The 24,338-nt window shown below is 40.9% G+C and overlaps 1 protein-coding gene across 3 annotated transcripts in view; it reads right to left on the bottom strand.

Annotated features, from left to right (window-relative positions):
• Window positions 1-24,338, bottom strand: part of LOC147692313 (endothelial PAS domain-containing protein 1-like) — a 595,714-nt gene that overhangs the window by 217,241 nt on the left and 354,135 nt on the right. For 2 of the 3 annotated variants that reach the window (XM_086938561.1, XM_086938563.1), the window contains one exon: window positions 10,342-10,458. The exons of the other annotated variant lie outside the window; for it this stretch is intronic. In XM_086938561.1, coding sequence (XP_086794687.1) covers window positions 10,342-10,458 — 117 coding nt within the window. The remainder of the gene's footprint in view (window positions 1-10,341; window positions 10,459-24,338) is intronic. 3 annotated transcript variants of the gene reach the window in all.

The following is a 24,338-nucleotide window of genomic DNA, read 5'->3' as shown; positions in this document are numbered from 1 at the left end:
GGAAACGATCTGACCAGATTAGCGGGGAAGATTGTCCCTTCTCTAATGAGGGTAGATTAAAAAGATAAGGTCTACAGTATGACCTCATTAGTGTGTAGCATTTACTTTATGCAGGACCGACAGCATTTGCCCCATCAATTCATTAAGGAAGAAAAGGTAAAAATAGATCCTGCTAATTATGGCATGGAAAGCTGGTCTGCTGGTTCCTGAGGAGATGCTGGGTTACAGACTGTCTGGCGTACAGGTACGCAAGAGTCGTGTGTGAGCATGCTTTTTAAATATGTTTTGATAATGGTACATGTGCCCCAGTCTGAGATGCATGTTAATACAGTCCATGTTCCTGCACTTATAGTTTGAGAGCTTAATTACTTTACTACAGTGTGCTAGGGATGGACTTTAATGCTCTAATAATTGAGGTTTCTAAGCCTCAAGGTTTGTGCATGCCAACTGTCAAGTTTTTTTGTTTTTGCTGCTTGCGGTCAGTTAGGCAGGTAAGGTTTTTACCATTCTCTCCTACAGTACTTAAGGGAGCTAAAAAGCTTAATTTCAGATTTGACCTTGTGCAAGTTGACAGAATTCTGGAGATCAAAGATCTGTAGTTTCCAAAGACTTTCTAATAAACTGATAAGGCATTCTACCAAGTACTGCGAGACCCCCCCCATCATCCAAAAACTTCCTAAAACAAAAAAGATTTAAAAGAACCTAGCACATTGGTGTAGGAAGAAGGTTAACCAGTTGGTGGGACCGGTCCTACGTGTAAAGGACACACTTTGAGGACTACTTGCCTTTCGGTATACTGGCGGCATCACAGGATTCTGTAAATATTATGATTTAATACATGAAGCTGCAGGCAGCTCAGCATAATACAGTTGTGGATTTTAATCTAATAGGTTAGTGATATGTGATGAATAATGTCTGGGTTGTAGGTTCCACTCTAATCTAATTTCTAACTTGCTGAGGTGCGTATTATTAAAATGAAAGGTTTTACTTGCATGATTTATAGAATAGCACATACTAAATTTTGAATCATTATAAAATACCAACCTTTTTGTATATACTGACTTTTGGGTTTCAGAGTGGGCCATCACTGTAACACTTGCAGATGCAAGAGATTCTCTGACAAGTTTGTCTGACTCTAAATACCTCTACACCATAAGGGCACAACTCAGTGGGAGAGACGAGAAGCACCTGCCTCCAATTTTGTCCAAAAAGACCTAAATGTTACTTTTGGAGATTGTGAAATTGAACAGGTCTCATGTATAAAATATCAGCTTATAACCATATGGTGCCCACATTGGGTGCTATGTCATGACACACTAATAATTAGGGGGCCACAATTGGCAGATTTCCAACATGGACCTCTCAGATGTATAAGACACAGTGGACCTCCAAATTCCAGTCTGGCCACAATGAGGACTGGATAGACTATTTCAGAACTGCTCACAAATCAATAAACTAAAGTATACAAAGAAGAGATGGAAGGAATGCTCGAATTAATCTCAGCCATTGTTAATTCCTCATGGCCACATCTCAGGCCACCTCCATTAGGACCCAGTGATATGCAGTTCAGTTTTGACCCAGCTCCAATGGGAACAGTCCATTCTGAACTGCCAGGCCAGGCCCTCCCTGAACTGAAATACAAACAACTCAGGACCGGTTTCACCTTAGTTAGCGGTTCTACAGGCAGGTATAGCTTGGTTCCGGTAATACACTGTGCATGGGACACAAATCTGGGCATACCCGTCCCACCTAGGACTACACACTAAAGTATACAAAAAAGTGATGGATGGAATGCTTGAATTAATCTCAGCCACTGGTAATTACTTGATTTGCATCATAGTCCATCTTTATTTTGCATACGATGCTACCTCTGTTTGGACCCAGCCATATGCAAAATGGCCTTGACTCTTCTCCAATGGAAATAGTCTAGTCAGAACTCCAAGGCCAGGTTGTTCCTGAACTGGAACACAAGCAACCCAGGACCCGTTTTGCCCTAGGTAGGGTTCATCAGCCAGGTACAGGTTGGTTCCAGTGACATAATGTCCATGGGACCCACATCTGGGTATACCCGTCCCACTTACGGCGACACACTACAGTATACAAAAAAGCAATGGATAGAATATTTGAATTAATCTCACCCATTGGTAATTACTCGCAGTCACATACACTAAATCGATAAAAACATTTTGTTGAGATTTTGTTGAGATTGGTTTTAAGAAATCTGGATATGAATGAATAATGAATGGATAATCTTTATTTGATTATACAATATAATCAGAAAAAGAAAAAATTAAAAAGACATAACATCACAATACATAAATATATATAATAAAACCAACATGATAATGATGTAACATTTTTTTATAAATTAAAAAGCACTCCAATTTGCTGCACCCATATGGCACAAATTTATTTTACAGTATTAAGAATGCATATTCTTTTTCAATATGAAACACCTTTCAGGAAAGAGGAGACGTCCAGGGTTACTGCATGGTCAGATAATAACTTTAAATATAAAAAGGCAGGCCAAAACTCTCAAAATTCCCTCAATTTTAAAATAGGAATTAAATGCTTACATTGTAAAACTAATAAAAATGTATAGAACAATACCAAATGTTCCAAAGTCTGCTGTGAGCAACCTTCACAAGGGCAAACCTCAATCATTTTTGGGTCAAACTGTCAAGGTGGAAAACAGATAAGTGGACAAATAGACCCCATCAGTAATGTTGTGAAAAGTGATCTTTCCCACGGATGGGTAACAGAAAGAAGGTAAGGTTCAGGGCCTGCCGTAGTTTGAAACGGACAGAAGCGATCTAGAAGTCACCCTCATGAGCACCTCTGAATCCCTAACTTCCTTTAGATGCCGTGAAAACCAATCCCAGATTACTCTTCTATCCCCTTTACTAAGGAGATGCTTTTTATGAAACAGGTCTGGCAGCCCAAGGTCTGAGCAACAGACTCAACATAGCTCAGCTATAGAATTCTGAGATTGTACTCTCATCCAAGGCAGTCCTCAATCACATCCCTGTTAAATCCTGTGTGATCCCAAGACCACACTGCGATCTACAGTATCAGGGAAGCCAGGTTCATAGAATCCTCGACGTGGTCAAAGCCCAAATCTTCATGTACAAATAAAGACAAGCTATTAGGAGCCAAGCCAAACAACCGCCTATAAAAACAATTCTCCTCTCACTGTAAATCCTTAGAATTTCGATATCTCCAAATAGCTGCACCATACAAAATTACTGGTAGGCATTTAAAATTATAGATCTGAAGGTATGGTAATATGGATTTATTGCCAATCTCTTTGGAAAATCTAAAAAGAGCACCATAGACTAAAGAAGAGCGAGGGCACCGCTTAGATAGACATGTATGCCAGTTATTCAGGTATGAAAAGTAACCCGAAACCATGGCACCCTAGTAACCCTGTTACCCTTTATAATGATAGGTCTAGTTTTAGAGGTTTTTCTCCCACATACCATGTAATGTGTTTTGCTGCTAATCACCTCAGTTCCAAGCCATCCATAAAGTTGACAAAATGGTCATCAGTAAGGCATCAACCGCGTAGAGTAGGGAAGGCACAAGGACGGATTTGACCTTGTGCAAGTCTTTCCAATGTGCGGCCAAGTACGTGTTCAGTCCATTAATGTATAAGAGGAAAAGTAATGGTGCTAGCAAACATCCCTGTCTAATCCCACGTGAAAGGAAAAAAGATTCAGAACATTCCCCACCCATGCAGTATCTCACTGAAGCATTCACATCCGAGTGCAGTGCCCTTAAAAAAATCAATCAGTGGAGTGGGTAGCACTAACACCAGTAAATTTGACCATAGCTGAAACCTGATCATCCTGTCAAAGGCACTGTTCAAGTGCATAAGCACAAGGTGGACAGTCCCTTGCTTTGCAAATACATATTTTCCTTTTGTAAGGTTGAGGTTCAGGAACCACTTCTCTAGTACCTTTTCCTTCCTGGAACCCCTATTTAACTTGGCAGAGAATATTATGAGATTGGTCCGACAGTTCTATGTGCTGTTATATGATGGGCCCACCATCTTCACTACAGACTTGAGTAAAGAAACAGGTCTGTAGCATGTGGGGTCTTGTCTGTTCCCTTTTTAAAAATGGGTACTATCACTGCTGATTTCCAAGTCAAAGGGAGGCCTAGCTGCACTGCAGCATTCAGAACGATCGGCTTTATAAAGGTCCACAGGTATCCCATCTGGGCCTGGATATGATTTATGGGCAAAGGATGCTTCGGGTTGGAAGTATGGGGTGGTGGGATGTTGGGGGGTATGCTGTTTTGAGCTGGATAGTTGTAGTTGTGTTTTCTTTTCAGGCATACATCACAAGGGCACTCTTCCGTGCTTTTTCCTAGTCAGGTTTCGGACTCCATGGTTTTGCACACTGGCAGGTCCCCACTTTTGCAGGACCCTCGGTTACTTCATCAGCTTCTTGGCCCCATTCCAAATGGTTAGAGGCGTTTTTCGGGCCGTATAAAAAAATCTGCTGTGTTGCGCTATGTTAAGAGATATCGAGCAGATGTGATCCTGTTCCAGGAGATGCACCTCTTGGGATCTAACTGCCCTTTCCTTGGTAGGTTTGGTTTTGAGTGCATCTTTCGCAAAGTGGTTCTCTAGAGGCTCAAGTGAGGGGGCGATTCTCCTCCATAGATCCTTTCTTTTGGTGGTCTGGTGGTCCACGGGGACTCCCAGGGGAGATATGTGGGCATTAAAGGGTGCATGGCAACCAAACTCCATAACTGTGTCTCCTGCCAAGTTCCCCAACACCTCTTGCACTCGACTCTGAAGGCACTCCAATCCCTGGTGGTGGCCCTACCCCAGAGATGTCCCTGATAGGCAGGACTTCAACCCAGTCCCAGACCTCATGGGGGACATGTCAATGCTCCATGCCCGAGTAGGGTGGCGCGTTCCACATGCTTGATCTCCTGAGCTGGCTCCATTGGTCTCTGTGACGCTGGACTGTTGTTGAACTCCAGACAATGATCATATACACACATGTCCGCATCCTACAAAACAGAATCCAGAATTGATCTCCTTTGGTTGCCGACCTGTGACTTGCTAACAATGCAGTCTGTTTGGATCCTGCCATGTGGCATATCCGATCATGAACCCCTCCTTGAATAGGGTACTCAGCTGGCTTCCTCTGACCGATGTGGAGACTTAATGTGTGGAACCTGATAGGTCAGGAATGTGCAGACTTTGTGGAGGAAGAACTAAAAGCCTTCACTCAGACCAATCAAGGTTCAGTGTCTTTGTCTTGGACCTTTTAAGCGGCAAGCAAGCCTACCGTGAGGGCCTGCTTTAAGAGTATGTGAGGAAGAAGGAGCAGGACCAACTGATGCAGCTGTCAGATCAAGAGGCCTGAATTCTTGGCCTTGAGTATCAGGCTCACAGTCTGGACCCAGGAGACATTGACCATCAGTTGGCATTAGCACAGTCCAGATTGCAACAGGTCTCTTTGGAATAGGCAAAACAATGCTGGAGAGCATCAACCCAACGGGTGTATGGCACAGGGGATAAATCAGGCAAATTGCTGAACTGGCTTGCGACACGTGATATCTCCAGCAGGATTGTGCTCCACGAGGAGCTACCTGCAATTGCACAGGCCTTTGCAATATTCTACCAGGACCTCTACACAACGCTCCCAATATCCCTGTGAGAGATTGAGACCCCATTCCATCACAATCTCCTTTTGCTGTCTATTCCTGACTCCAAGGCCCACAATCTTGAGCAGCCTCTGATGGTGGAGCAGGTGGGGTTAGCTATTTCTGATCTCTAGTCCGTCATATTCCACATTTAATTCTTTAAATGATATTGCACCCATCTGATACCCAACTGGCTGGCCCTCTATCATAAAGCGTGGAAACGCAGTTCCTTTCCCTCAAGTCTGGGCAACGTCACTATTGTGGTTATACAAAAGGTTGGCCAGCCCGCAGACCGATGTTCCTCCAACCAGCCAAACTAACTCATGAATTTGGACATGTAGGTCTTTGCTAAATCCTTGTCAACCAGGTTGAGCCAGACACTATCTCACTTAATCCATCCAGACCAGTGTGGCTTCATGCCGGGCAGAAGCACCTGACATTGCATTCAGTGAGTGCAGCTAGCCCTTTCTCAGTCTGACCGTATGGACCCATATGTGGCCTTAATTCATGTCAATTCCCAGAAGCCATTCAACACGGTTTTCTGGTTGTTTCTGGAAGCAGTACTCCAACAAATTGGCTTCTGCCCCACCTTTATCAGACTGGTGGGTCTCTTATACAACGCTACCACTGCTCAGGCCAGGGTCAACAAACCTTTCCAATCTATATTGGCACAAAGCAGGGCTGCCCACTGTCCACCCCCAGTTGTTGCCCTAGCCATAGAGTCTCTGGCACGCTGGATATGGTGTGACGCTCAGATTCGGGGTTGCAGTGGGAAGGGGCGTTGAAGACCGTATTGCTCTTTGTGCGGATGACATACTGCTCTTCCTTGGTGGTCCACAGTCTACGGGCCCTAGATGTCTTGAAATCCTGCACCTTCATGAGGAGGCTTCGAGTTTGCGAGTTAACATGTTCAAATCACTCTTGGTGGTGGTGGCTTGGGATGCAACAGGGCAGCACTGGTGCCCTGAGATACGGTATGACAGAATTCCTTTAAATAGCAGGTACTTCATACCTTCTTTCTCCCAAACCTAACCTGGTCACTCAACTTTCAAACTCTTGCCTCCACCCTAGATAGGGACTTACGTGACTGGAGCCACCTACCGCTAAATCAGATGGGACGTATTGGCGTATTCAAAATTATATGTCTTCCCGATATCTTTATATTCTGATGAACTATCCCTATCCGATTCCCCGGTCTTGGTTTCAAGTCCCTGATTTCAAAGCTGACAGCCTTTGTTTGGGTGGGTGAGTAACATGGTCTGGACTTTGCCTCTGTGAATACGTCACAACTCAAGGGAGGACTTGGCATTACTCATATCCTTGGCTACTACCTTGCCGTGCATCTGTTTATGATCAATGAGGGGTTTACCAGGGGATAGGATGAGCCTGCATATCATCTGGAGCTGCACCTCATGGGGTTTGAGGGTCTTCTGGGCCTGCTTTTTGTAATCCGATGTCTCCAGTGACTCCCTCCTGTACCCAGGTAACATTGCTTTGCTTGAAAGCGGCTCTGCGCTTTATCCAATGGAATGACCGCCTTACAGACATTATGACACTGTTGTGGTGGGGTACCTGGCTTAAGAAGGTGTCGAGTCTTGTGGTAGTCGCCTGGTGGGATTGGATAGGAATAAGACACCTGGGGGACATACATGGAGGGGGCATTGATTTCCTTTCTCAAGCTGAGTGATCAATATAGCCTTTCTCATACACAGTGTTTTCGATATCTCCAACTATGCCATGCTTTACTGGCCCAACTCCCGGTAGACACCCAGATACCCAAGTACAGCCCTCTTGAAGCTAAGTGCATGATGGGTAGGTTGGGCAATGGAGCCATTTCAGGGATCTATTGCTCACTGATGATCAATGCTCGTGATCGCTCCCTTCTTCTCAGTCAGAAATGGGAGGGCAACTTGGATGATGATGATTGGAGGGAGCGTGCTAGGCCCCAAGTGAATTGGCGTTTCCTCGTGATCGTGGATGGTCCAAATTATCAACCTCCAAGCAACATATTTGACCGCTCAAAGGCTACAGATGATGGGCCTCGTGACACAGGCTGTATGCGCCAGACGTTCCCTACTCACTGCCAACTTTTTCCATGTAGTCTGGTCCTTCCCAACCATGACGACATTCTTGAAAGGGGTGGGACAGGAGATATCAGAGATGCTGGGTCATTTAATTGATTGTGCTCCCTGGATGGTGCTTTTGGATCTACTGGAGGAAGCTTGGGGGCTTAGAGCCAAGAGGATCTTCATAGGAGTTGCCTCTCTGGTGGCTAAGAGGATACACCCGATGTTGGAAACGTCCAGAACCCCTTACTCTGGAGGACTGGAGAAAGGGAGTTGACTGGTGCGCATTCCAAGAAAAAACAATATACAAAGCATGGGGATGCCCTCAAAAACATGATGAGATATGGGGCGGGTTGTGGGCATTTCACAAACTAGCATTATATTAAAAGGAATCACTAACGGTGTTGATGTTTATTCATTGCTCTTGTCCTGACGCATATGTAATGATGTTATATTTCATTGGTGAATGATGTCTTGTGAGATTGAAACTCAGTAAAATGTGGTCATAAAAAATCTGTATATGCACAACGAAATCTAGTACAACAGAAGTTATATGATTCTATCATTGTGCTATTCCACAAGAAAGTGAACACCTTTGCACCGATTACTGAGCTTCAGCACATCCAATCTCAAATGTATGTGGACAACAAGCAGATCCATCTGACTTGTAGGGGAAATTACATCTCTAGGTACTTTGATCATATTGAATATTAGATAAAACAGAGGTAATAATGGCTAAAAAGTGTGTTTTCCAGATGGGATGTCAAGCAGGTTACAGCAGATTACTATGCCTAGCACACAATCCTCCAAGCCCCCTTCCAGTAGAAATAAAAACCGCAGGGAAACATTGCTGACACCTAACACCCCTCCCAATTAATTTTGCTGGGAAACTAAATGATCAGCTAAATCTTCCTCTCAAACCCACAAAACATGCCTGCAACCTTGGCATCATCCTCAGCAGCAAGCTATCTATGAAAAAATAGATCTGTGCCATCTCCTCCACTTGCTTCCTCACCCTCCAAATGCTAAGGTAGGTCTTCAGATGGCTCCCACTGAACACCAGGCGAAATATCACTCAAGCTCCCATCACCAGCAGACTCAACTACGTCAACTCCCTCTATGTAGGAATAACTGCCTAACTCATGAGGAAACTCCAAACCATCCAGAACACAGCATCCAGACTCATCCTCGACCTCCCCAAACAGGCACACATCACCCCTCAACTCTGGAACCTCCATTGGCTTCCAGTCACAAATAGATGCCAGTTCTAGCTGCTCACCCACACTTAGAAGGCACTGCACAACAAGGACCGGCATATCTCAACAAACGAGTGAATTTCTACCAAGATAACAGGGATCTCCATTACAGACCCCCCCTAGCAGCTACCCAGCACATCTGCCGGACTGACATCAGAGGCCGCTCCTTCTCCCACCTGGCAACTTAAACCCTTCACCTCACAGCCTCAGCATTGCTACAACAGTTCAGGAAGGACTGCAAGACTTGGATGTTCAACCAATAAGTACAGACAATGTGATCCTGCAGCATGACCCCACAGCACCTCAAGACCCTCCCAGGTGATGCAGCCGTGCTATACAAATTTTGATTGATTAATTGATCTAATTATTATGCATATAGGGCAGACCTTTGTCAGTACTCTAATGGTCTAACGCCTAGGCTGTTGAATTTCAGTCTACACTGTCTTTCTATAAATGTTATGTATTAGACTCGAAAGGCTCAGAAAGAGATGCAAATTGTGTTTCAATTTTAAGATCCATAATCACACTATTGGCGCACTACAAAGCCAACACTGGCTCTCAGTAAAGCAAGTAATGTAGTCCAAAGTCCTCTGCACCATTAACAACTCCTTATTGGAAAAGAGTTCCAACTAAACATAAATAGCACAAATGCATATTCAATCTGGAACTTAGCACCTCACTACCAACTTGCCAAAAACCTAAGACCAAGTAAATGTTCTGTGTTCGAACAATCACTGCTGAAATGTAGGAGTTCATTGTAAAAGAACAGTGTATACAGAAAGTACAGAACTCTGACTAACTTCCAGAAATGACTCAGGGCCATCACAAATTTTCAAATGCTCAATAATAATCTATAAACTACTGTTTCTAGGTAATCCTTCAATGGAATTGCAAAATTTGCCCCCCACCAAGGCGGCAATGACCTCCTTTGGTTTCCGATGATAACTGCAGCAAATCCTTTCCCAATGAAACCAGCCTGCTCCTTACATTAGACGTTACACCTGTTGTTCTACCAAGAACAATGCATTAAGATCGTTAAACTGTAGTTTTACGATAAATGATATCCATCGGTGAGAACCTAAAGATTTTTAATTTGAGTCCATAGACCGTCATTAGGTGAGGATATTGCATGAAGAATGTTAATGCAGGTCTGTGAAGATTACCAGTAAGTAATTGTGTCATTTGTGCTCAGAGCATAGATTTACTAGTACAAGTCTCTTGTGAATTGAGCCAAATGTGTATAACTCTCAGAATATTGTCAGCACTCTTTTTACTACTGGACCCCATCATTTTGCTTGATTCCTTGCTTATGCCCTTGAACAGTTATGTCTTGATACCCTTTTCAGACTCCTCACCTGCGAATTACTATAGTTCTGCAGCTCAACTGGAAAAGCGAAGAGTTTCTCAGTATAGTCCATGGGGAATTCTCCATCCTCCTGTGGGTAACAGAGCTTGTCCGCAGCTTTGGTATTCTGAAAAGACAAGGTGGTAATTAGATGGAAGAAGAGAGTTTACATCCCTAGTTTGTACTCTACTGCTGCATGTTGTTACAGATTATTGCTCAAACTGTGTGAGCAGCTATGTTTTTATTGGTATTTCACTGCAGTATTACACATTAGTACATCGAAACCTACAGTATCTGTATTAAAACCTTGCTCTGATTCCTTTTACATTTCAGTTGTGACATAATTAATTAACTGCAGTAAGAAATTGATATACTCATTATAGACACAATGCTCATCAACATTGTTTGGTCGTAGCCAAAATACTGTAATAATGTATTACCGTTGAGTTGTAAGTTAATAAGAGAAGGCAGAGAGTGTGCAAGGCAGGTCACAGAGCAAAATAATAACAGCTACTTCAAGAATAGACTGAATAATATTCTGATTGCTTACCAGTAATCTTCATTACTCCTAGTCTTGATTAGAGTCCAGTGCATTAATTGTGAGGTGGAGTCTACCTCCAAAGTCAGAAAAAAGAAACAGGATTACTTTTATGATTTTCCCTTCCTCTATAGCTGGACCCTATCTTGGCCATCCTCACCCTGCATTTCTCCTGAATTAACAAGCCTAGTGTCACAACATGAAGGCAGATGACTTGGGATGGAGGGGGAGAAGTAATGAATGTGCCATGGACAATCAGGATTAGGAGTAATGAAGATTACCACTTGGTAATTGGAAAGTTACCTCCTCATCCCCTTGTAATTATCCTCTTCATTACTTGTGAGGAATACCAAAGCATTGCAAAAACAGTCTTCTTATATCAATAAAGCAAACAATAAACCACCTTCCATGTTCCATGTTCCATCACATAGTGATTTACTTATTAGTATAATGAATCATGTCAAACCGCGTTCAGCAACCCATTATTACATTCTGTAACCTGTAATGCTTTACAAAAGTATTGGGGTCTGCCCAAGTGGCTGCCCTGAAATGCTTGGTAATTGATACCCCTTTCATTTCTGCTCAAGAGGCTTAAACCCGTCTAGAACACCAACCCTCCACTCCAGAGGGGTGAGTGTTTCTAGATAAAACATAGGCCAGGCATATTGCCTGTCAGGGTAAGTCCATCCTAGATTCAGGGGCCCTGTTCCTTTCCCAAAATATTGCCTGCTTTATCCATTTACTAATATATGCCATCAACACTCTTTCCCCTCAAGTTAGTGAAGCAAATGTTATAAACAAAGGACCCTATTTATCAAGGGGGTGTTGTCCCTTCCGCACCAAGCAACGGGCTACATGTGCAAAACACAATGTGACCTGTTAGCCACCTTCTTTATCAACAAAGTTGATAAAATCCACCAAGATATTAACCAAGCTTCTAATAAACATGATTCAACCTCTGAAGCTACCTCCAACTGTGCATCACCTATTCCAGGTAATGCCATAGGTACTCCTGATTGCCCTACTCTGGCTGATGCATCTTCTGCCACACTTGATAGTTGGCCCTTGCTGAATCCTGATATGGTTCAAAGGCTGCTAAAAACTATTAAATCTGGCTCACCTAAAGACCCATTGCCATGCTCAGTTTTAAAGCAACTGAACAGCAACGTTTTAGCTACTATTACTGATCTTCTCAATGCTTCGTTACTGGAACAATCTGTACCCAGTGAATGGAAGCATGCAATGATTCATCCGCTTTTGAAGAAAGCTGGCGCAGACCCCAATTTGCCAGCTAACTTCCGCCCAATATCCTTGCTGCCCACCTTTGCAAAAATATTAGAGAAGCATGTACATCGTTGCCTTACTGATTTTATCACCATTCATGACCTGTTACTGTCCCACCAGTCGGGATTCTGTGCAGGTTTTTCCACAGAGACTACCTTGCTGGGGGTAACCGAAAATATCCGTCGCATGGTGGACAAGGGCGAAACAGTGGCACTTGTGCTACTCGACCTCAGCGCGGCATTCGACACCGTGTCGCATGCGGTCCTCGCCCAGACACTCCACTCCCTGGGCATCCGTGGGGCGGCTCTCAACTGGATCAGATCATTATTGGAAAACCGCACGTTCCAGGTATTCTCACAAACTGCCTGCTCTGATACCATGACATTTAAACACAGAGTACCACAGGGCTCCATTCTTAGCCCGTTGCTTTTCAACGTGTATATGAGTCCCCTGGCCAAGATAGTGGAGGATACAGGGCTTTTAATGTTTTCTTACGCTGATGACTCTCAGCTACTTTTTTCTTTATCAGCTGTAGACTCTGACAATTCTTCTTCCTTACAACTCGGACTTAGTAAAATCGCTGAATGGATGCAAAAAAACTTCCTAAAACTAAACGGCGAAAAAACCGAGTTAATCGTGTTGGGCAAAAATAAAGAACTCTGGGGACCCCAAACACTGGCCAACTGAAATGGGCACCCCCCCTACCCCTGTCACTCATGCTCGCAACCTGGGCGTCATTATTGACGACTCACTCAGTCTACACCAGCAAGCGGTAAAGACTTCGGCCACCTGCTTCGCCATATTGAAATGGCTAAAAAAGATCTGTTGGATGCTGCCTGAAAACACCAAGAAAACAGTTGTCAACGCCTTAATAACATCCAGGATAGATTATGGCAACGTTCTGTACCTGGGGGCGAATAAAGCTACTGTCCGCAGGTTACAGTCAGTACAAAATGCAGCAGCCGGACTACTCTGGAAAATTCCCATCTCTACTCCAACTACTAAATATACCAGGAAGTTACACTGGCTAAAAATTGAAAATCGAGTCAAATTTAAATCCCTATGCTTTATGCACAGGATTTCCACCAATACCGCTCCAAAATACCTGCACAACCTGGTGCGCCCCTATCGTCCTTCCAGATCTCTTCGGTCTTCCACAGCAAATCATTTTGAAATTCCAAAGATCAAGCTGTCACGTATGGGTGGCAAGTCCTTTTCACTCTTTAGGTCGGAACTTGGCAACGCCAAAAACAGACCGAGGAAACTATTCGAAATACTAAAACAGCAATCAAACAAAATGCCAAATCTGCACTCTTGGTGGGGGTGCCAACCACACTCCTTGTAGTGCTATGTTCAATAAAAAAGTTTTAGTTGTTCAAAGAATTTTGATGTGTGCTGTTATATGCTTGTGGTCCAACCTCTACAGCCTCTAGACCTGTGCTAATCTAGTACAAAATAGGTGTGGAAGAAGTCCACTCCCCTCACTCAACGCAATGTACAATAGTCCCTAAGACTTCAATCTCTGGTGAATGAGAGTAAACATGTAAACCGAAAATCTTTTTCTGTTATGTCGTCCTGAGACAATTTATTCTGTCATCTTTAAAAAAAAGTAGAATTGATAAGTGAACTTTTACATAATTTGAATCAAATTGAATTGAAAACCAAGCATATTACATCATATACAGTATGAACATCATCAATAGGATTTGATCACAAAATTACAAAGAAATAACAGAAGTCGGCCAATGCATTTTGGGGACGAGTCCCTTCCTCAGGGGCTTGTGATTTGTCTGTTGAATATGTGCTGCTACTCAAACATTCCTCTCAACCTTCTGCTAGAACAGTAAACATATAATGAAGTGTAAATAGTCTATCCAAAAATGGCATGTCTGATATATACAGATATCAACGGTATAGTGTTTGTGCTTGCTATCACTTTCTGTGATTAAGAATATCAGGATTAGAGGAGTTCAAAAACATGCTCATACAAGAAATGAAAAGGAATGGAAAAGAAGTTGCCAACCACTGTTACACTAGTTCTGCAGTGATTTTGATGATTAGAAATAAGAAATGAATGTGAGTTTAATGTAGAAATATTAAATAAACTTGAGTACAAGATATAGATGCAACCCAACCAAGTGAAAAAGCACAGGAAATAACATAAAAGTGAACTCAAGCTTTGATCAGTCATGCAACTCGTGGTAGATGTTAAAAATGTGTGATACGTCTAAAAGCAAATGCATACCTGGATAATTATGTCCGAAGAAACCTGTGTCCCCGGAGAAGACTTAATGCGGTTGATTAAGATCTATAGACAACAGTGATGGTTACTAGCTGTCTATCCGAATGTGAGTGTAAACAAAAGTATGGTCTACCAAGACAATATCCAGATACCTGCTAGATCAGAGATTACAATGAATTGGTGGTGCCAGCTCGCTCATGTGTTAAAAACAGAATCTGTAAGGTGAAAAGCACCGTATCAGTGTTATGAACGATCTATGAAACAAATGCACTGTCTACACCCTCCATAATCCCCCGGCTTACCCAAAATTCTCAAACCGCTGCTGCCTTCGTGAATCAATTTCAAACCAAGGAAAAGCACTCTGTGAATATAAACTGAATGTTTCTTAAGGAAACCTTCACAAACCATACGCAATTCACAGATGCTGCTGATCTAAATTGCACTTACCAAAAAGTAAGAAAGGTTAATGGTTCAATGCAGCCCCATCCATACGTGCCGAGCGTTTGCTGTGTTCAAAGTTAAACGCCGATATTTAGCGTACATGTAACCTGACGTCTCTGTCACGTGTAGATGACGTATAAATGAAGTGAGATGTAAAAAAATTACAACAACTTCCGACAACTTTATTAGTGCGCGCAATGTCCGGACTCAATTGTAATGATAGCAAAATAGAGAAATGTCTGTCTTAAACTAATATTGCCAACAAATGACAAATGTGAAAAAATTAAACTAAACCAAGTAAAACTACCAGAAGACCACAATTTCCCGAACCCGGCAGGAGGCAGCGTGGATGAAAAAAATCCCAACTATTCCCCCTCAATCAGTGTCTTGTTAAAATGATGAAGAGAATGTGCAAGATCAGACTGAGTGAATCCACGTGCAAAAGACATGCAAAAAGTGGGTGTAAGTACGAACTTACATGAGTTTTTAAATATTACAGATATTACGAATGTAACAAATGTTACCTATATACAAAAGAAATGTAAAATGCCACAACATACAGGATGGAGTAACACAAAGCGAATTTGATAAACATTTCGGAATTTACAGCAAACAGAGCATTTCATAGTGATCATTCAGCCCTTTTGGAATGATGGTATTAAGGTGTTTGATCCAAAATGTCTCCCTCTAAGCCAGCTTAGTGGTAATATCTAAACTCCCTGTTTGTGTGATGTGTTCTAGAATAGTGAATCTCAGTTGTGGTATGCTGTGTTTGGCATCTTCCCAATGTGTGGCTAAACATGAGTGCTGATTGAGGTTGCGTATCCTACTTTTATGCTCAATGATGCAGGTTTTTATTTGCGTGCTTTCCTCCCCACGTAACCAAGTCCACTTTGACAACGAATCGCATATATCACTCTTTGTTGCAATCTCCATTGTATTTCAATTTTACTGGCTTGCCTGTATGTTGATGATGAAAGATATTGCCCACTATAACATTGCCATATTGCCCGCAGTTGAAACATTTTTTCATGCCTTTGAATGATTGAGATATTTGTATCCTTCTAGGTTTTAGCAGTTCTATCAGGTTTTTTGATCGGGTATGCGCAAGCAGTGGTTTCCCCATGAATACATTCTCAAAGTCTGGTTCCTGCTCAACGATTTCCCATCTTTTTATTATATTGTTCTTGATTTTTGCAGCTTCCACCAAATGTTTTAAAACAAAATCTTCTCGCTTGTTTTTTGTACTTGGTTGATTGTTCAATACATCTTCCAGATTCTTGGTGTGTACTGTCAATATGGCATCATCCAGAATATCAGATGGGTATCCACATTGATGGTACCTTTCCACTTGATCGTGAATCAATACCTTGGATTGTTCTAGATTTGAGGCAATCCTTTTAATCCGAATGAATTGGGAAACCGGAAGGTGTTTTTTCAAGGAAAACAGATGGAAACTAGAGAAATGTAAAGCGTTGTTCTTATCTCTCGATTTTCGATATACCGAAGTTTCCAATCCTTTGTCTGTATTCCTGATTTCTATATCCCAAAATTGAATTTTATGTGCACTGATGTTGAAAGTGAATTGTATGCGTGGGTTGCATTGATTGAGTTTAGCAATATTGTTTTTAAGTAGTGTTTGGTTACCATGCCAAATGATCAAAATATCATCGATGTATCTCATGTACATGATGAGAAGTTGTTTCCAATGCTCATTGTGTAGAATATGTTTGTCCTCAAATGCTGCCATGTATGTATTTGCGTATAATGGGGCCCCGGGAAAGCCAGCCTTAGCCATGCCAAAACTTAAAAGGATACCGGTCAAAGACAAAAACCCTTGGTTCAATGGTTCTCTCAATGAAGAAAGATGCAAACAGAGACTAACTGAACAGTAATGGAGACAACATCCTTCATCCCTTCACTTAAGACCGATAAAAAGTGCAGAAACTCCTACAACAAAAGTATCCTAAAATCTAAAAAAGACTTCTTTAGGTCGGAGCTTGGCAACCCCAAAAACAGACAGAGGAAACTATTCGAAATTCTAAAACAGCAATCCAACAAAATGCCAAATCTGCACTCTTGACATCAAAATCACATTTAAGCAGCGAAGAATTATCTTCCTTCTTTACTGCTAAAGGCACTTCCTTGGAGAGGGAACTCAAGACTGCAGCTGACAACCCCACTTCCCCTAATAATTTTCCAACCAATCATCTAACCCTACCTGCTCTGTGAGGAACCAAAAATAAAGCCCAGTGGTCCTCCTTCAAACTTTATGACCACAGAGACATCACCAAAATCTTATTGTCTAGAAAACCGAACAACCACTACCACTACCCCCTCCCATTGAGTTGCCAGTCATCTATCAACCATACTATCATCCCCATTTGGACCAAGATAATCAATGCATTGCTCTTTCAAGGACCCATCTCGGATTGCTTAAAAAACAGCCAAGTCATCCCCATCCTAAAAAAACAACAGAGAACCCTTCAGACCCAAACAATTTCTGACTGATAACCAACATTCACATGCAAGCCAAAGTAATAGAAAAATGCGTTCAACAACAGCTTAACCAACACATTATGGAATTCAAGCTTCTTGACACCTGCCAATCAGGTTTCGGACTCGGGCACAGCACGAAAATAGCAAATCTCCATATTGTGCATGACACCCTACTAGCATTACAACGTAATGAAACATGTCAGCTTGTGTTACTTGAACTCTCGTCTCCTTTGGACACTGTTAACCATGGCAAAATACTCGAGAGACTTGAGAACAGGATGGGTTTATCGGGAACGGTCCTAAAATAGATTAAATCCTTCTTAGACAACAGAACACAAAGATTCCTGGTGCATCAAAATCTATCCACACCATCCCATAACCTACTAGTACCACAAGGCTCAACACTATCCCCATCACTATTTAATCTCTATATCGAACACTTAACCGAAATATTATAGCAGGCTAACATTTCCTTCCACATGTATGCAGACGACACTCACATATATATTAATATCACTTCCCTGGATGAGATTAAGACGATGAACCAAGCATTGAAAAAGACCGTCCAATGGCTAACAAACAATCACCTTAAGCTAAACTCTCAAAAACGGTATCCCTTTTAATCTCTCCCCAAAAAAACTCCACGGTTAGGAAGGATTGGACCAAGCTGGATCACTGCACTAAACTGCACTCCGATCCTGGTGGACTCCACCAAGACGCTATGAATCACTCTAGACAAATGAATCACTCTAGACAAGAACTTTAAAATGCAATCACACATCAACATGATGGCTAAAAATGCTCGCTTTAGCTCATCTACCTTAGAAAAATGAAACCTTACATTGAACCACTTGACCTCAAAACAGCAGTTCGGTCATTAGTCATCTCAAGACTTGAATATGGATGTACTACTCTATCAGGATTACCCAAAGTCTTAACAGCCCCACATAAAGCCTGTCTTAATGCAGCCTCAAGACTCTTAACAGGATCAAAAAAAGTTGACCACATCACCCCACATCTGAAAGCTCTCAAAAGGCTGCCTCATGAAGCAAGAATCCAACTAAAGATGCCCTGCATAACTCATAAGGCAATCTATCACAATACTCCACTGTACCTAGCACAGAAAATGTCAATTACTGGAGGAAGCAGACTCTCACAGAGCGCCAGTACTCTTCTTCTAAAGCCTCCATTTTTCCGTAAAAAAGAAACATACGACAGAGCCTTCTCTGGCGCTGCACCAAGAATATGGAACTCGCTTCCACCAGGCATCAGAAAAATCTCATCTACTCCTACATTAAAAAAACATTTAAAAAAGAAGCGAAGTCCTTCCTAATGAGTAAACACCTCCCTTAATCCACAGCAGCCCATTCACTCCATGTTCTAGAAGCCCCATTCAGACAATTACTCTACCCACCCAAGCCTGCTGAGTATCTTCCTCTCTTTGTAAACTCATACGTTACCAGACTCTAGATGGAGCTCTTCACTCTTTTACTAGGTGCATCCCACTGGTCCTTACTCGCACTGAGACTTCTGCTTGAGGACTGCTACCCCTACTGTCACCACTGAGAATACCCAGAACAAGCTCAAATGTATTATAAGCTATAACCTAGGCTATTGCTAATTGTATTAGTGATTGTACAAATGTTTTTCTTTTTTTCTCCTTGTCTGATATTTTTATTGAGACAACTACAACCATTTATATGTTTCAATTGCACTGTTTCAATCTACAATGCTATATATACATGATATGCTCTGATACTGTTTAAAACTACAATGCTTTAAATATGTGAAGCGCTCGGATACCCATTTCTGGTTCTTGTTCGCGCTGTATAAAACATTAAATAATTAAATATAAATAATGTATTTAACATGAATTTTTAAAAAATTGCTGGCTGCATGTTCATTTTTGCACAATAGATTCCGCCTTTATTTTATTCAAGCAGGGATGATTGCCTTTTAGATGTGGAAAGGGCCTCAGTCTAGCTGGCCTAAGACAGTCAGTTATCCCAGATACCACCGGCAAACTTTGCTTCAAACTCGTTTTTCTTTTAACTAAAACTTCTAAAATCACGTGTTTTGTTTACCATTCACAGCCCTACAGATATCCAATGTAAATTAGGTTGTTTACTTCAAGGTGCACGTTAATTTCTTTTATTGTAAAAGGTATATCAGTACCTCTGTAAAAACAAAATACGCAGTTGGGCAAGTAATGCACGTACTGAGTGGTATGGGAATGGGATGGCAGGCAACAAATGGCTACTAAATACTTGGCTTTTAATGTACGACACCAAAGTGTATCACTATAGTACCAGCAGTGATGACAGCAAAAGTATAATGTTAACATTTCTATCTTTTAGTTTTCAGCTGTATGCCACAGCTCACCTTTTAGATCCTTATCTTCAAGACTCGTAAGGGTCTTATGGGTACACAAGGGTATGATTGGGAAAGCAGTCTTAATGAACAGGTTTTACCTTCAATAACACTCTTTCTGATAGAGACTCTATATAACTGCAGATTCCTCACCTTGTCAATTCTCCCTAGGCATCAGACTATATCAGGAAAATCTTCAGCAGTACCCCTGCACACCAGCACAGTTGTAGCATCCTTAGCCCAGGCAGAAGGAGTTTTACTCACTCGGAACTCCCCCTTGCTGTTTTTATCTTATGAACTTGTCTTCTTAATATATAAGGATGAAATCTCATTTATGATTACTTGCACGTTTAAAAAAAAATGGAATACATTGTTTTACTCTCATAAATGTAATTCTATGTATCAATGCTTTTATGACATGAATTGTCGAATAAAGCTTATTTGGATTTAGATACTTCCAAATCCTTCCCACGAGATCAGTTAGATGCATTAAGTGAGGGTTCCTTTCTTCCTCGTCTTCCAGTTCCCTCCCTCCCACCACAGAATGACATGTGACAAGGTCGGCAGGAACTGGTATTCCTGTACAGATGTATAGATAAGGAGGTTTCTGGAGAAACTGATGATCTTTTTAGAAACTTTGCCTTTACAGCCCCATCGCTTTCCGGAATTGTCTTTTTGGGGAGTATCCCTTTCACTGTTTAGATTCATCAATTTTTCTCCACTTACCCTTTATCGTTTCCAATAATACCATTGGTTAGTGGGGTGTGAGCTAGCCAGTTGGCTACTTGGCAAAACCATTTCTGCCTGGTATTATAGGTTATCGCGTTAATCATTGGATTTATTGTTCATGACCTATTAGAAGATTTTAGTTACTTTGAAAGTGCTGCTCCCAAATTTCCCAAAAGTTTGTTCTCTTCGTATATCCCATGTTTCATCGAGGTTGTTGATTTTAATGACATAATTTAACTAATTTGTATAACTTGGGGCGATCGATTTAACCTAATTAATGCAGATTTCTCTCCGGGCTAATAATATTAATACAAAAAGTAAACTTTCCTGTTTTTTATTTAATGTATTTCTATCAGCACCTATGTTGCTATGTATCCCAAAAAATATGAGAGTAGTACTTACAGTTATGTTGGTTCCTAGTATCATATTCACTGTCTTACCAATCTCCTCCCAGTAGTTTGTTATTGCGGGGCATTTTTCAAACATATGGATGTCGTCCGCTCTTGTTTCTCCGCACTTGGGGCATAGCTTAACATTAGATCCCTTGAATTTAGACAGTTTCTTTGGGGTCCAATAAGCACGGTGTACTGTAAACAGATGATTCCTTCTTAAAGGTGCTGACTTTATACAGGACCAACATTTTCCCATAGATTCTTGCCATACCAGTTGCAGATCTATCTCTTGAGCAGGTATGTCCTTCCTTCACATTTTTTCCGGGATTATAAAGTCTTCCTCTCCTGATTCAATAAGCGACCAATACCACTTTGATATTTCTTTTCTTATTGCTGTGGTTCTTGTCATTTCGTTTTCAAGTATCTTGTTTCCCGTATTTTTCTCCTGTAGGGATTTGGCCCAATTTGATAGCTGGTGATATTTACATTTTGATATCTTACCGTCTGTAAATTCATATAGCGAGTTCCATGGGATTATCTCATTTCCTTTTAGTAATTGTCCCCATAATACTATTCCTGCTATTTTAAGTGGCATTGCTAAAGAATCTTTTAAACACTCTGGTAACCCTAGGGAATCCCATATTGGTGCTTTTGTACTATAATACGGAATATTTACAGCGCTTCTTATTTGGAACCAGAGTCTAGCAGCGTTACATAAAATCTTAAATTTTATTTTTTTGAAGAATTTCGGGTGTCCGAATTTAAACAGGAAATGGTCAGTTTTCTCAGTCATATTTTGTAGGTAACTTGGATATTCTTGATATTTCCTCAGTAGTGATCTAAAATTCTTGAATTGGAAGGATCTGTAATATTCAAATAAATCAGGACTGGCTATTCCTCCTTGATCTTTCTTTCTCCTAAGTTTACTCCAGGCTATTCTCGTTCCTTTGGAGGCCCAGATAAAACTTGCAATTTCACCCTGAATCTTCTTCATGAGTTCTTTTTTAAATTCCAACGGTATGGTATTGAAAAGGTATGTGAATTTTGGGATAATAGACATTTTTATTATGTTGGATCTTCCTAGGAAAGTTAATGGTAAACCTGACCATGATTTAAGTAGTCTTCTCATTTCTTTAGCAATTATCGTTAAATTTAGTTGCGGGACTTTCTCCATTTCTTTTACCAAGGTGATTCCTAGATATTTTAGTTTGCCCCTACTGTACGGTGAAATTGGGTTACAGTTCCAGCTCATTGTTTCAGTTTTTTCTTTGTTTGTTAAATAGCCCGAGACTTTACCAAAGTCATTCATCATTTCATCCAATGCTTGATAGGCACCTTCATAGTTTGTTGTGAACACCATTAAGTCATCAGCATATAATGCTACTTTCTTTACCCAGTTTTGATATTTAAAAGCAGAAATCTGTGGGTGTTCTCTAATCAAAGTGGCCAATGGTTCGATGTAGAGATTAAAAAGTAACGGCGACAGTGGGCAACCTTGTCTTGTACCACGTTGTATATTTATGTTGTTAGTTAGATTGCCGCTAACTAGTATTTTGGCTTCTTGGATTTTTATATATTTCTTTTATCGCATGAGCGATACTTTCCCCCAGATCATATTTCCCTATAGCTTTATTTAAAAAAGCCCAATTTACCCTATCGAACGCTTTTGCGGCGTCGTAGGTAATTATAGTGAGGGGAAGTTTTTTAGAGGTGGCGATGTCAATTGCTGCGAACAACTCATGAGTAATTTCATGAATTTGCCTCCCTTTTACAAACCCTTTCTGGTCTAAATGAATCAGTCCGGGCATAACTTTTGCTAGTCGTTTTGCTATAACTTGTGTGAAAATTTTATAATCGCAGTTTAGTAGCGATATTGGTCTGGAAGACTCACATGTTTTGGGGTTTTTCCCGGGTTTTAAAATGATACTAATTGTCGCATCGTTCCAGGTATCTGGGATTTTTTCATGATCTATATATATGCTATTCATTAGGTCTGTTAGTTTGTTGACAAGGTGTTCTTTTAGTGTTATATAAAATTCATTTGGAAGGGCATCTGGGCCGGCGGCTTTTCCTCTTTTTAGGTTGCTTATCACCTCTCTGACTTCCTCAGGTTTGATCCTTTAATTTAACTCTGTTTTTTCTTCATCTGTTATTCTTTGAAGGGGAATAGTTTCCAAATATTTACCGATTTGTTCTTTGGTTGGATTCATATCTTCTTTATATATGCCAGAGTAAAATTTTTAGAACTCCTGTCTTATTATATTATCTTCAGAGGTTTCTAGTGATTGTTCTGTTGTCTGAATACATGATATGTTATTTCTAGATTGTTCACTTTTTGTTTTCCATGCCAATAATTTTCCGCACCCTTCCCCATATTCATCATTTGCCAATTTACTGTTTTCCCATTTTTCTCTCACAGTATTTTCTAAATAATTTGCTAGATTTTCTTTTATTCTCTGATGTTTTTTCTCTAGTTCTTCCTTTTTTCCTGGGGAAGTTACGTTCTCTAGTTGTAATTCCGCATTTTTAATGTCTAATTCCATCTTATTGATTTCTAGTTTCTTAGCTTTTACTTTATGTGCTCCTAAGCTAAGTAATTTACCCCTTATCACAGCTTTGTAAGCGTCCCAGGTTGTTTGCTTTGAGGTACCTGTTGCATTATCTTCGAAATAGTATAATGAAACAGTTTCTAGCTGGCTGATATATTGTTGGTTGTTTAGTAGAGATCGATCTACTGTCCATCTAGAAGGAGTTATATCTTTAGATAGGAGTAGAGTTAATTTTACTGCTGAATGGTCGGATAAGTGTGCAGGAAGGTGTTCAATACTGCTAACTATATTTTGTAAGGATCTATTTAAAATAAAAAAGTCTATCCTTGATTTGTGTCCTAACTTTTTATTATGAAAGGTGAAAGGATAAACCTTATCTCCTTTTTGTGACCACATGCCTTCCAAGTCTAAGTCTTTTTTATATATGCTTAGCCATTCCCTCATCTTGGGTAGGTTGAGGTGTTTGTTTGGGGGTGATCTATCTTTTTTTGTATCCAGTATTATATTATAATCTCCTCCTATGATTATGGGGTCAGATGTAGATAGGAGTTCCGAATATAGGTTTTGAAGAGGTGTAGGGTCATCTAAATTTGGGCCATAGTATCCGACTATGTTGAGTATGTTTCCTTCTATTCTTATTTTCGCTATGACCCATCTTCCTTTATTATCTACTGTCTTACTTATGAGTTTTGCCTTTAAGGATTTTTTAAAGATTATTGCTACCCCCTTCACATTACAAACTTGGGTAGTATATACACAATTCTCTATCCAGTTTAAGCTTTTTATTATCTGTTCCCACTCACTACTAACAAGGTGAGTCTCTTGAATTATAATAATCTCTATCTCCTTTATATATTCCATTATTTTCCTCCTTCTATTGGGAGTTCTTAGTCCATTAACATTCCATGAGAGAACACTTACTGTTTTTCCTTTAGTCATTTCTTCTTAAAGAGTTTTGTAGCG

This window comes from Lissotriton vulgaris, chromosome 9 (genome assembly GCF_964263255.1).
Source record: "Lissotriton vulgaris chromosome 9, aLisVul1.2, whole genome shotgun sequence".
Lineage (NCBI taxonomy): Eukaryota > Metazoa > Chordata > Amphibia > Caudata > Salamandridae > Lissotriton > Lissotriton vulgaris.
The sequence above is the reverse complement of the archived record's forward strand: the minus strand, read 5'-3'. Positions and strand labels throughout refer to the sequence as shown.